Source organism: Varanus komodoensis, unplaced genomic scaffold, assembly GCF_004798865.1.
Source record: "Varanus komodoensis strain SLA01 unplaced genomic scaffold, ASM479886v1 scaffold55, whole genome shotgun sequence".
NCBI classification, from domain to species: domain Eukaryota; kingdom Metazoa; phylum Chordata; class Lepidosauria; order Squamata; family Varanidae; genus Varanus; species Varanus komodoensis.
In genome coordinates, this window is record NW_025336157.1 from 4,767,599 (window position 1) to 4,779,681 (window position 12,083).

Below are 12,083 nucleotides of genomic sequence, written 5' to 3' on the forward strand. Positions count from 1 at the left end.
CCACCTTCCAAGGCATCCGCGGTTATTCTAACAAGTTTCTCCTAATGTTGAGCTGCAAAGTCTAGGGTTTAATCCTGTTCTCTGGGACAACAAAGGGAGGTGGGCAGCCTGTGCCAGGACTATGCCACTTCAGCTGCAAGCAGGAAGGCTTCCTGGAATCTTGAGCCTGCTCCATTCTTTAAGTCATTTATAGTCTGCCTTTGCACATTAAAAAAAAAAACATTCCCAAGGCAGATTTCATAACAATAGAAGAACACACAATTGCACAGAAGTTAAAAGCACAATACTTTTAAAGAAGTTTCCTTGTGCATAACAACACATACAAGGGTCAGCAGGAACTCATTCCTGAAAGCTTTGAAAAATACAAAGGGTTACAAGCACCACTGAGCAGCATCCTTCCTTTGAATACTGAGGTCTCTCTTATGGATTTTCATCCCACCTCAAGGCAAAAAGGTAACATGTGCATGAAATGGCATTTTGCATAAACAGCTTTTCTATAGAAAACTAAGAAGTAGGCTTAAAAAGAAATAAGTGATACAGATTAATTAACTTCTTGTAACTTACTTTTTCATAATTTTAGCCAGGCCTTAAAGATAAATGCACAAACAAAACCAGCGATGGCAGAATGATCCTGTGGCCCCTAGGTGGTGTTTAATAAGCAGCAGGATGGTTGATTTTTATCTCCAAAGCTGAAGAGAGTCCCAACCTGAGAGCTGGGAGTCTGCCAGATCCCCTCCCTCCACAGCCTTGGAAAGATCTTCATTGGCTGCAGCTCTGAGGCCTAACAGCAACCTCAGAGAGATGTTTTCGGGTGGGAAGAAGAGACAACAGAGGTCATTAGGGTACAACTTTGCCTGGAGACGCTCCAGCCTTCTTCCCTTTCCATTCAAAGCATCCCCACTAGGTGGCCAAAACTGGACAGAAAGATCATAGAGGTAAAATTTCTTCCCACTTTGTGTAAGATGCCTGCAATCCTGAGTCTTACGGGCTTCTCCAATGTCTTATGCCCTAACCTGCAATTTCCATGCTGGCTGTGCAGGGACATTCCTTCCTCTTTGGCCAGCAAAGATGGAATAAAAGAGCTCATCTCTCCATCACTAGCCATATTTTCCTCCTTTCTTATCAAAACCAGGCGAGTTGTTAAAAGCACAACTGGTGGTTTTCTTTTTCACCACACCTGAATGATTTAAGCAACAAACACACTTACCGAATGGAGGTAAAAAAATAGGAAACATAAAATCGTTGTGCTTTATTGATTGGCCCTGAAGGACAGCCATATCTAGAATAACTTGAAATGTTCCAAAGGATAACTTGAAATACACGTTTTTAAAAGAAACACATATTAAAAAATAGCCAAGCAATGACACACCCCACCTCCTTTGGGATTTAAAAATCACATTGGCCCAGCTATATGCATGGAGCACATGCCTTTAGCAATGCCAAAATCATCGATAGCTAAATTAGTCCTTTCCAGCAGACAATCTTTTGCAGTGAGGGAAGCTTTTCCCACACGTTGTCCGTGGTGTGCTGCTTGTGTTGAGTGGCATTTTCTTGACAGCTGTATTGAAAACATTTCCAGAACGTCTTTTAAACCCCCCCCCCAAACACACAGTAGTTGTTTCTTTGTATTTTGTTTAACAAGGTGCTTGTATCTCAAACATGGAAGAGAGGCTGTGAATATCACTTTTCTGGTTTCTTTGGCAACGGCCTTCGGAAGAGCAGGATATGGGGTTCTGTAGGGAGAAAAGAGATAGCGCATTAAAGGTCCTTCGAAAGAAAGAACGATTGTTATCAGATTGCATTTATATGCCACAGGTCCTCCTCCTGCAAGACATGCAAAGCAGAGATGGTGAGGACTGCAGGTGGGGACTCCTGCCACAAAACCAGTGTTTCCCCAGAGTTGTGTTGCCCCCCATCCTGGCCACTTGTGTGCCTCTCCTTGCCACAAACTTGCAAGTCCATCTGCATGAAACTCAAAGCCAACAGGGCCTGGTTCTGGACCCACAAGCCCTGGCTTGGGCAACAAGTGGCCCTGCATGGTGATTGGACAGCTCCTTGCCATCCCTGGCAGTGGCCCAGGCTGCCTGGGATCCACCCAAGCACTTGTCTTAAAAAACTGGCTAGTTGCAATTGCAATGGGTCATTGACGAATAGTCATGCCACATGGCCAAACATGTGCTTCAGGCACAGGTCTACGCATGTTTAGACAGAGAAATGGCACATCATCCCCAGTCTGTCCCAGCTGGTACCCTGAGCATTTGTAGAGGCTGTTCTGATTCTGCAAGGAAGTAGGATGCACTTGTTCATCCGACTAAGGCCATTTCCAGCTGTTCAGATATCAAGAGCTGTTCACAGCCCATCCTCAGGAGCAGGCTCTCTCGGCATTTCTTCCCAATGTTTCCCCATGATGTAACTCACCTGGTTCATGGATCATGTAGTGAACCCAACCCTGGCTCTGCTGAACCCCTAGGTTCCGCCACTCTGACTCGGACATGAGATGAGTTTTGGGAACCAGCTTCGCGATGTCCTTTGGCAGCATCACATGCCTACAGGAGCAGAAGGCCAGAAAGAGAGTAAGAAGCAGAAGACACAAGCGTTGAGAGAGGTGCAAAGTGTGGCAATTGCGGGCCCTTTTCTGTCAAGATGTGCGTTATTCAGAAACAGTTCTGTATAAAAAATCCAGATCTTTTTATCATGTGTACACAAATACTTATAAAACAACTGTCCATTCTTGCCTGTCTGTTATGGTTGCTCATCTCCCTAGTCTAAAAACGGCACTGTAGAGCGGGGACCTTGAAAGCCATCTAGTCCAAGGGTGCAGAACCTTCTCAGCCAGGATGCAGAGCCTCAGCTTCAAGGTCCCAGTCCGGTCTTTCAGCATTCTGCAAAAGGCAACAGTCCCTGGGCCACCCACTTCCACTCAACCACCAGTTGCTTGGTAATATCTCAGATTATTTTATAATCTTCTCCCCACAATTCCAAATAGTGCAGTGTCCCTCTTCAAGCTTAACTTCTAGCAGTAAGGGCGGAAACTACAACACGCACGCATTTAACTCTGCCCCCTTTGTCTATTGCCCACCCAGCACTGAATGCCGCTCTCAAGAACTGCTACACTAAAGATTATGTCGGTTCTAGTCCATTCCATGCCACAAGAGAGGCTACGAGGCCCGGAAGCAGCTACAAAAGGCTTTTTGATCATTTAACAAAACGGGCACGGATTTTTTTTAGAACGAAGTCGGTATGAGCGGCTTTAGTGGGTCACCACAAGATCACTAATAGCAACAATAAAATAAAAGCAATAAAAGCAACAACAACAGTGAATAGGAATGGCAGAAATAGAAGCAGTAACGGACTACTGGGAGCAACCAACTGCTCCCATATTCTGCATCCACAAAACAACTGGGCAGCTGCTCCTCCCAGTGCGCGTGCGCCCCTTGATCATAACGTTGCCACGGTAACCCGGCTTTTGGCCCCGCCCCCTCGGTCCCACAGGCCCCTCGCACACTTCCGACACAGCGCGCTCCCGGCCCTCCGAAACGAAGCGCCGCACCACTCACCGGTACTCGAACTCCTCGTCGTCGTACTTGTCCGAATAGTAGATCTGGCTGTGCGCCATGATAATGACCACGATGATGATGATGATGATGATGATGCCCAGGAGGAGGGAAAACCGTCCCCGCCCGTCAGTCCCGGCACTAGGCTTCCCTGCGGCCCCCGCGGCGTCCGCACACCAACCAGAGAGCGAAGCCGCGCGCTCCGGCTTCGCCTGCTGGCGCCCATTGGACGACGAGAACAGGGGGCGGAGTCTCGGGCAGCGGAGCCCCGCCCCCTCTTTCGCGCGCTGCTTACTCTCCGCCCACAGGCGCACGCACGTGCCGCCTTCCGTAACGGCCTAACCGCCGCTTTTTAAAGGCCGCCAGGGGTGGAGCTGATTGGGTGAGGGCGGCGAAGAGTGATGACGTTGAGAAGGGCGATTGGCTATCGCCGGGCCGGGTTGTTTTCCTCGGCCCCGTGTTTTCCTCAGTTTCTCCTCGAGCGGTTTTTCTTGCTTTGGCTGTGAGGTAAAACTTCGCCTTTAGGCAGTGCGGTTGGTCGACTTAATTACAGTCAATTAATTGGGGTGAATTAAGGAGCGTGTGTTCTGTGGAGGTAATCTGGTTTTTCTGCTATCGTGAAATGATCTGACTACTTCAACCTACTTCAACCTGGCACCCTTGAAGTATGTTGGACCGCAGTATTCCCAGCCGCCGTAGCTGGCCGTTGGCTACAACTCCCATCATCCCCTACTCACGTGGCTATAGATCGAACGAAAACCGTAATCATTCCTATTGGTAGTGGTGTCTGGGGATGATGGAAATTGAATTCATACGTCCGGGAAGGCGTGGCACATTGTTTAACTGAAAGTCAGAACACATTTAATAACCCCAAGACTAAGTACATCGATGATACCCAGTGTTTAGGAAAAACAGCTCTATGTGGTCTAAACCAAATATATCCTGACGTGCCTAATCCTTTCTAATCTTGGAAGTCTGGATGAGTGACTTAACTGGTGTGAACAGCGCAGACAGCTTTGGCTATGGGCAGTATAGAAATGTAATAAACAATACCTCTCAAACTGCTTCCAGGTATCTTGCACATCACTATGAACTGTCTGTTAAATAACTCATGATTCACTGCTGTCACTATAGGACAGTTATTCAAATTCCTAGAAGAAGCTACTAGAAGCACAATAGCAAACAATATCAATGTGAAAAAAACCAGAAGCTTTTTTTTAAAGCCAGTGTAGCTGCACAAAAGCTTCAGGATGGGCTGAAAATAAAAAGAAACATGTATCAAACCGGGGTGGGGGTGTGTGAAGTCTTCAGGAGCAAAAACAGGCTAACCAAACCCACAAATGATATCAACTAAAGGCTGGAATTTGTTGAGATTGAACAGGCATGCTGTACAGTCAAAAGGAAGCCTTTCCAGGTTTGTTTGAAGCAAGTGAAAGAGGAAGGAAATGGTGGAATTGCTTCTTAGTAAGGATGGTGAAATGTTAACAGGTGAAAGAAAAGCAGAAGTGCTCGACTCTTGCCTCCCATCTTGCAAAGGGAGAACTGCAACTTGCAGTGGTTTCACTGGTGGGTGAAAGACTGAGATGTTGGTCAGGAATATCTAACACCCTTGGATGATATGTTCAATACCATATGGACTGTATTCCAGGACACTAAAAGAACTTGCTGGTGTACTTTGAGAGTCCCAGATAGCTTCTTGGAGAAATTCTGAAGAAAGAAGCTGGTGCTTCAGAAGTGGAGAAAAGCAAATGTCACAAACTTGAAAACAAATGAAAATGGTAGATTCAGGAAGCTATAGACCAGTCAGTCTGGTTTTACTAGCTCAGCAGATCAATTTTTTATTTTAGCAAATTCTGAGAACATAGTAGATATAGTCTACATATCCATCAAGTATTTGAGAAAATTCTCCTTCCTTGTCATACTATGATTACCAAACTGGTTAGATTAGGGTTCAATCGAATAGTCAGCTAGACTCACAGCTAGTTGGGAAACCACTTGGCTTCAGGGCTTAATTCTGAGCCCTGTACTACAACAACAATTTAATCAATGACCTGAATCAAAGGTGGGCAGTTTAAAAACATTTGGAAGGCCATAACTCCTAACATGCCTGAACAGTGTAGCCAGTAGTGAGGCCCAATGGGACCTATAGGGCAAAACTTGCCTTCTCATGCCCAAAGGGAGGAGAGCATCTGGACTGATTTGATCCAGGACCCTCTGCTATAAAAAAGTCAAGACCTTCAGTTGACCAGAGCAAATCTATAAACATACAATGTGGGAAAGAACAGTCCTTTGTGTAGTCATTAGCACCATGTTTTGAACACACCCACTCTCTTCCCTTTCAGCTTTCTTCATGGCCCAGCTCTCTCAACCATACATGGCGATTACGAATGAATACAGCAGCGTAGATGATGCTGGTCTGGATTTGCCCTGAAACATCCTTACACTTGGTGAACTTGTCAAGCTCCTTCATTGCTGCCCTTCTTCGAATTTCTTGGCTGCGGTCGCCCTGCGAGTTGATGGCAGACCCAAGGTATGCAGCATAATTCACAACTTTGTCGACAGTGAAGTTGTGCAATTCTTCTGTAGCCATGAGTTTTGCTTTAATACTATTCCTAGTAAGGGAGATGAAGGGACAGCATTTGCAGCTGGTTTGAGAAAGCCCGCTGTCGAGATGGGAAGCACGCTCGTTCGCGGCCGCTATCGACGCTTCCAGCTCCCAACGGCGGATTTCCCAAACTTCGCGACGGAGGGTCCGAGCGCTGGACCGTTCGAGATCTTTTCCCGCAGAGCGCAGGGAATAATATTAGCTTCCAGTCCTTAACCGGAAGTGGGGGCGGTGTCTAGGTCCCTCTACACTTTCTATCTCTATGGGTAGCGAAGACGACCGCACAGAGACCATCGGCGCAAACGCAAGAGTCGCGTCTTCCGCAAATCATAGAGTAAGCTCGGGTGCGTGCGGCGTGGCCGGAAGTAAGAGCTTCAGGAAGGGACCGGAAGTGATTTTGTCGCAGGGAGCCTTGTAGTCGGAAGTGATAGTGGAGGTGGGAAGAGAAGGGCGGGGAGGGGCTGGTCCAGAAGTTTGTTCAGGAGCTGCTGGGCAAGGAGCGAGGAGGCCGTCTCTGCCGCCGGGTGCGGACCCCATGCTGCCGCCGCCCCCCCGGTAAGACGAGCGGACGCGCCCTTTCCCGCAGCCCCGCTCCTCTCTATGATTGACGAGGGGGCAGCCTCCCCTCCCCTCCCCTCCCCTCCCCTCTAGACACCCCCCCTTCTTCCTGACGAATTTCTCCTCTCGACTTTTGCTTGTGTCGTGCCTTTCCTCCAAGGGAAGGAACTGCCCTGCTTTTCCCGCCTCAGAACAGCCCTGCGAGGTAGGCCAGCCAGGAAGAGCGGGCTGAGCAAGTCACAGAGAGGTTGGCATCTGGGTGAGGATTCGGACCTGTGCCCCTCTCCCCCCGAGTCCAGTTCTCTGCCTGGCACGGGCTTTCTGTTTCTCCGTTTCTTCTGCGTCGTTTAGTTGTTTGTGTGTACATTTATTGCTTGCATTTCCCGCGGAGAACTCAAGGTGGCGTAGCTGGTTCTGCAGCATCTCTCCTTCCCTCCAAAACTCCACTGTTACCTTCACAACAACTCCGTGAGGTAGGCTAGGCACGTACTTATGTTGCAGACCCTATTCCCATGCCTGCTTGGTGGATGGTGGAGATCTGTGTCCCTGTTTCTTTGCTTGTCAGGTCTGGTCCCTCCTGTCTCTAAACCGTATGTAGTCTCCTGAAATTGTGGGTAATTTTCCAAACTATAGGCCCATCTTGTTTACCGTCCTGCTTCCCCATGAGGCCCACAGGTGGGAAGGGAATGCCCCCCTACAAACACCAGCATAGTTTGTCTTTTTGCAAGAGGAGTAGGCTCTGTTCTTGGCTGCAGTTTTTAATAGCTGCTGTTAAACTATCTCCTCCATGTTGATTTTCTTAATTCTTCATAAAGAATAGAAGAGATCTGTGGGATCAATCAGACCAAAACCTTGCAAGTCTAGCATCTTGCTTCCAACAGAGTCCAGCTGAATACCTTCAGGAAATCCAGGAGCAGGAAGCTCTTTGCCCTCAGCATCAGGTGTTTTCAGGCGGACTGCTTCTGGAGGTGGAGCCTCATTTCCTTCATGGTCCCATATATGTTCCCACTTGGTTTCCTTTCATTCTGCTTGCCTGTAATGCTGGGAGAATCCAAATCCTTTTAGCCCAAGGGTGTTGTGTCTCGATTGCAGCTCATCAGCAGTCTGGCCCTTGGGATTTTCTGGCTTTGAGCAGTTATTTCCTAATTGTAAAAGCTGAAAAGTTTCCTGAAGCTGAATTAGTGACCGAAGGGGTTTAAAGCTAGAATATGTTGGTATTTTGGTAATATTCAGCCCTGCCCCTGGAATGTGACTGTTAAGAGTTTCTCTGAAATGGGATTTGGCCCTTGGACTGAAGGAGGCTTGGCGCTCTTGCTTCAAGTCTGAAGCAAGGCTGCCAAACGTCTTACAAACCTCATGCTTGCTTTGTTTCTGCTCTTCTGTAGAGATCTACTTTATTGTTTGCTTACCTTTTTTTAAAGTCATTTCATCCTGCTACTCTAGGACTTCAGGGTTAGATGTATGTTTTTCTTCTCCCCACTTAATTCTTGCAAATCAGCCCAATGAGGTAGGTTGGGCTGAGAATTATTGTCTGGCCCTGTGAATGTTAGGGCTGAGTGACAACTGGTACTCAAGTCTCCCAACTTACTGGAGCATTTCCCCCTCTCTCATGCATATGAACCCGCCTTCTATAATCTCTTTTTGGGTGGTAGGTTCAGCCTGGCATTGTGAATACCCTGCTTGTCCATGCATACTGAATATTATTTTTGGGTCCCTTTGAAGAGACAAGATGCTGATTCAGATCTAGCTGTGGCTGCACACTCTTTGGGTCATAGATGAGACAATTTTAGGGGCCCACCTTGGAGATAATCAGTACTGAAGCGCTTTGGAAGCTATGTTACAAAATGTCTTTTCCAAAATGTAATTGTTGTAGTTCAGAAACTTAGAGAAAGTGGATGGGGACAGGAGGGCTGTATAAAACAATATGTGGGAAGTGCTGAGAGAAATTTCTCATAATACTAAAACTTAGCGATATTGGATGCGGAGTGGACAAGACAAACTAAAGCAGAATTACTTTATGACTGGGCTGCCAAATATGTGGCTTGTACATATGTTGGTGAATGATAAAGCCCTAACCATTGGCTTCAGACTCATGTAAGTCAGAGTGCCCACAACTAAGAATCTAGTGCTTGCATTTGCTGCTTTTCTCCTTCCTTCCCAAACCCCCTTTTGTGTCATGTCTCTTAGACTGTAAGCATCCCGGCTGGGACTGTTGCATTTCTTAACTCGGTAAGCTGATCTGTGAGCCTTGTTTTGCTTGACAAGTGGGCTAAAAATGCTTTCATTAAAGCATCAAATGATACTGGCAGGCTTGCAGGTCCCATGCCCCTGCTTTATGAGGACTGTGCTGCTGCCACATGTGGCATAAGTTTCCTTAAAAGGGATTCGACAGATTCATGCACTGACTTCATTCACTGCTTCTGGCCCAGATAATTAAATAGAGCCCCCAAAGCCAGAGGCAGTCTGCCTTTTGAATACTGCCTGCTAAGCTCCAAATAGCAGGGCATGCCTTCTGCTTTTGTGCTGTTTCACAGAAGTCTTTGGTTTTTCCCTGAAGGAAACCGAGAACGGTTCTGGTTCTTCATACGTTCTTAGTTGGAGAGTCAATTTGTATCAAACTGTATGAGAAGAACAGTGGGGACTGTGACTATTGATGGAATCATTCGTGTTGGAATTCTGCTTGGGTTATCGTTCATTTCTTCCCTGGGTCCCACTTCCCTGGTTCTGCATTACTGCCCCCGTTTTATGGAAAGTGAGTCTTGAGAGAACAGCAGATTGCATAAAGCCCTGGAGAGGGGCTGAGGCAGAAATGAGGTTTGCCTGTCACGGCTTAGTGTCTTCATCACTCTGAGCAGTCCCTTATGGGTGAGTTAGACCTTGAATTGGGCACAGAAGGCAGGGAGGACTCCTGGCTAACGTGCTCTGACTGTATAGATAAGGAGGACAGATGACACACAGCGACACATCATGGGCTCCTGTAATCAGGTTTCATTGTTGTGTTGTTGTGTCCTGGGGGTGGCACCAAGAAACGTTCCTTTTTGTTCAGGCATCCTCTCTCTCTATTCATGGCTGCGCTGCTCCCTGCCATGTCTGCATTCTGTACTAAACACGTTTTATATTTGGCCGTTTTCCCATTTGGCCATTGATGTACTTGTCCTGAAACTAAGAGCGGTGGGAGCGAGGAGATCAGCTTGCAGCCCGCTCCGTCTGTACAGTCCCCACCCCATTGTGAAACCCCAACTCCTGGGGGCCGTGAGTAAGCACTGAGTAAGATATTTTTGTAACGACATGCCAAGGCTCTTCCAGGCAGCGTTTGCTTTTCCTTGGTTTTTTATAGGCTACCTATCATGTCCCACGGGTTCAGAAACTGATGAAATGTGTTACAAAGAAAAACGCTGCAAATGGGCACAGCTGAAAGAGCTGTTTTTCTTGATCTCAGTCCTGTCCTTGTGAGCAGTGATGGAGAATATTCAAATCTCGGCTGCTGGCGTCCGTTTCTCTGGGTTTTTCCTGCCTTGCACATGCTAATGTTCTGTGCTGGTGTTTCCCAAATAGGGAAGACTGCAAGTTGCCTCCATCAAGTCTGTTGAGCTTGTTCTGGTCATGACTGACTGATCCCAACCTGGGGCCTTCCAGATGTTTTGCACTTCACCTCCTGCCCACCCCAGACAGCAAGGCCAGTTACTTCTAATTCTAATCCCAAGCATCGTGACAGTACTAGGATGGTCAGCTCTCCTAGTGCTTTTCCCAACACTAGCTGGAGGTGCTAGGCACAGAAGCTGGAATTTTCTGCTTGCTAGGGGGCACTCTGTAGCCCATTCCGTAAAAATAACCTAAGATTTTAGTCCTCATGGTTCTGATTTAATGAAAGCATGGGACAATCTGCTAAATCAGAGCTTTGGTCTATCTAGACATGGGCAAGCCAGTTTGGCTCAGGAGCTGGCTTGCCCCTGTAGACTCTGCTTGTAGGCAGGATGTCAATGGATGGGGGCCCACCTAAGGCCCCCTCCTCTCCTGTGACATGAGGGCCTGCCGTCGTCTTTGCAACCCTTCTTCCTCTGTCTGTCTCTCTCTCTCTCTCTCTAGATGGAGCAAATGGCTTAATGGGGCCCTTGAAGCTCCTGCTCGGTTGGGGATCTCCTTTCTGCATTGCTTACATCCCACTTGGCATGTTGACAGCATGGGAAGGGACCTGGTCTTGCAAGCCTCACCCTGGTGAGGGCACCCTTTGTCATCTTCCGTGCCTGAGCAGCAGTAGAAAAAAGAATTCTGCTTTGTGCTATTTGCAGATGCAGCCCCCACTCCCAGTGCACACTGGAGAGGCCCATGGCATGCAAGGGAATACCCTTGTCATGTCTGATGGAAAGTAAAATTGGGGTTCTTGTCTCTAGGGTGGGGATTGGAGGGAACCCTTCTGCTGGGTTAACCAGAGAAATTGCACTGCCCTGATGAACAGGATCTTTTAAAGGGGTTCTCTGTTTTCTGAAGACTTCTTTTACTTTGAAGGCTGCTTGCTTTTATTTCTGCATGCTGGTGCCATGAGCTTTGCGTACTGATGAGATAAAAATGGACTGAGCTGCTGTGCAGTGTGACATTCAGACCATCTGCAACAGGGCTTAAGCCACTTGTGGCTCTCCACCTGCTGCTGGCCTGCAAGTCCCATCTCTCCTTGCCATGGGCTGTACTAACTGGGGTTGATGGGAGTTGCAGTCTAACATCTGCAGGGTCATAAGTGGCCCATTCTTGTTGGATTTTTGTGTGGGTGAGTAGGTAGGGGACTGCATGCTGCAGATGCTGGGTGTCCCCCAAAACAAAAGGGGTTGAGATCCCTTTTCCCCTCTTTTCCCCTTCATATCTTTTTCGTACGTTCTTCTGCTCTCCCAGACTCACTCAACACACACAACCATCTGTGTGCGTTCCAGATTGTTGTCCCAAAGTCTCTGCTTCACTGGGATTGAGGCTCAGTGAATCCCCGTGTCAGAGAAGCACTCTTTCCCGCAGTGGCCTATTGGCATTGGACCAGGTGGGCACTGTGAGAGGTTGGGTATGAACATTCCCCCAGGACTCAGTGGGCTGCAGCTGGAATAGCTCAACGCTGCCTGTGGGGTGCCTGTCTCTGTTCCAGCTGCTCAGGGCAAGCAGTTAACAGCAAAAAGTTGAGTCCAAAAAAAGTGGGGGGGAGATAATTTCAGTGGGTTGACCTGATGGACTCTTTTTTTCCTTCCGGCTAGGAAGTGAGTCGGCAGGCAACCGAATGTGAAGACGAATTAGCCAACTGAGGTGGAGGGCAGGCTCCTGGGGGCTTGAAGCATGCTTCTACTCTGATCTAACCCCCTAAATCTTTTGCTGTGAAGCTCTTGCCAGGT

At 47.8% G+C, this 12,083-nt stretch overlaps 2 protein-coding genes across 3 annotated transcripts in view; one reads left to right on the plus strand and one right to left on the minus strand.

The window, feature by feature from the left end:
- Window positions 1–1,247: 1,247 nt before the first annotated feature.
- Window positions 1,248–3,662, minus strand: CKS1B (CDC28 protein kinase regulatory subunit 1B). Its single transcript, XM_044448749.1, has 3 exons — window positions 3,558–3,662; window positions 2,419–2,546; window positions 1,248–1,733 (listed from the first exon to the last, which is right to left on the minus strand). The coding sequence occupies exons 1-3, from the start codon at window positions 3,614–3,616 to the stop codon at window positions 1,681–1,683; spliced, it is 240 nt and encodes a 79-aa protein (XP_044304684.1). The 5' UTR covers window positions 3,617–3,662; the 3' UTR covers window positions 1,248–1,680.
- Window positions 3,663–6,590: 2,928 nt separating this feature from the next.
- SHC1 (SHC adaptor protein 1) overlaps window positions 6,591–12,083 on the plus strand; it is a 40,862-nt gene continuing 35,369 nt past the window's right edge. Inside the window, exon 1 of one of the 2 annotated variants that reach the window (XM_044448526.1) lies at window positions 6,591–6,714. The gene's annotated coding sequence lies outside the window, so the exon portion shown is untranslated. The remainder of the gene's footprint in view (window positions 6,715–12,083) is intronic. The other variant, XM_044448525.1, reaches the window with a different exon arrangement.

Bases quoted from the DNA above. Each gene is read 5' to 3' on its own strand.
- CKS1B (XM_044448749.1), bottom strand. From the start codon at position 3,616: ATGGCGCACAGCCAGATCTACTATTCGGACAAGTACGACGACGAGGAG. The intron at 2,547-3,557 runs GTGAGTGGTGCG...CTGCTCCTGTAG, and splicing joins GACGAGGAGTTCGAGTACCG to GCATGTGATGCTGCCAAAGG. The intron at 1,734-2,418 runs GTGAGTTACATC...TTCTCCCTACAG, and splicing joins CTACATGATCCATGAACCAG to AACCCCATATCCTGCTCTTC.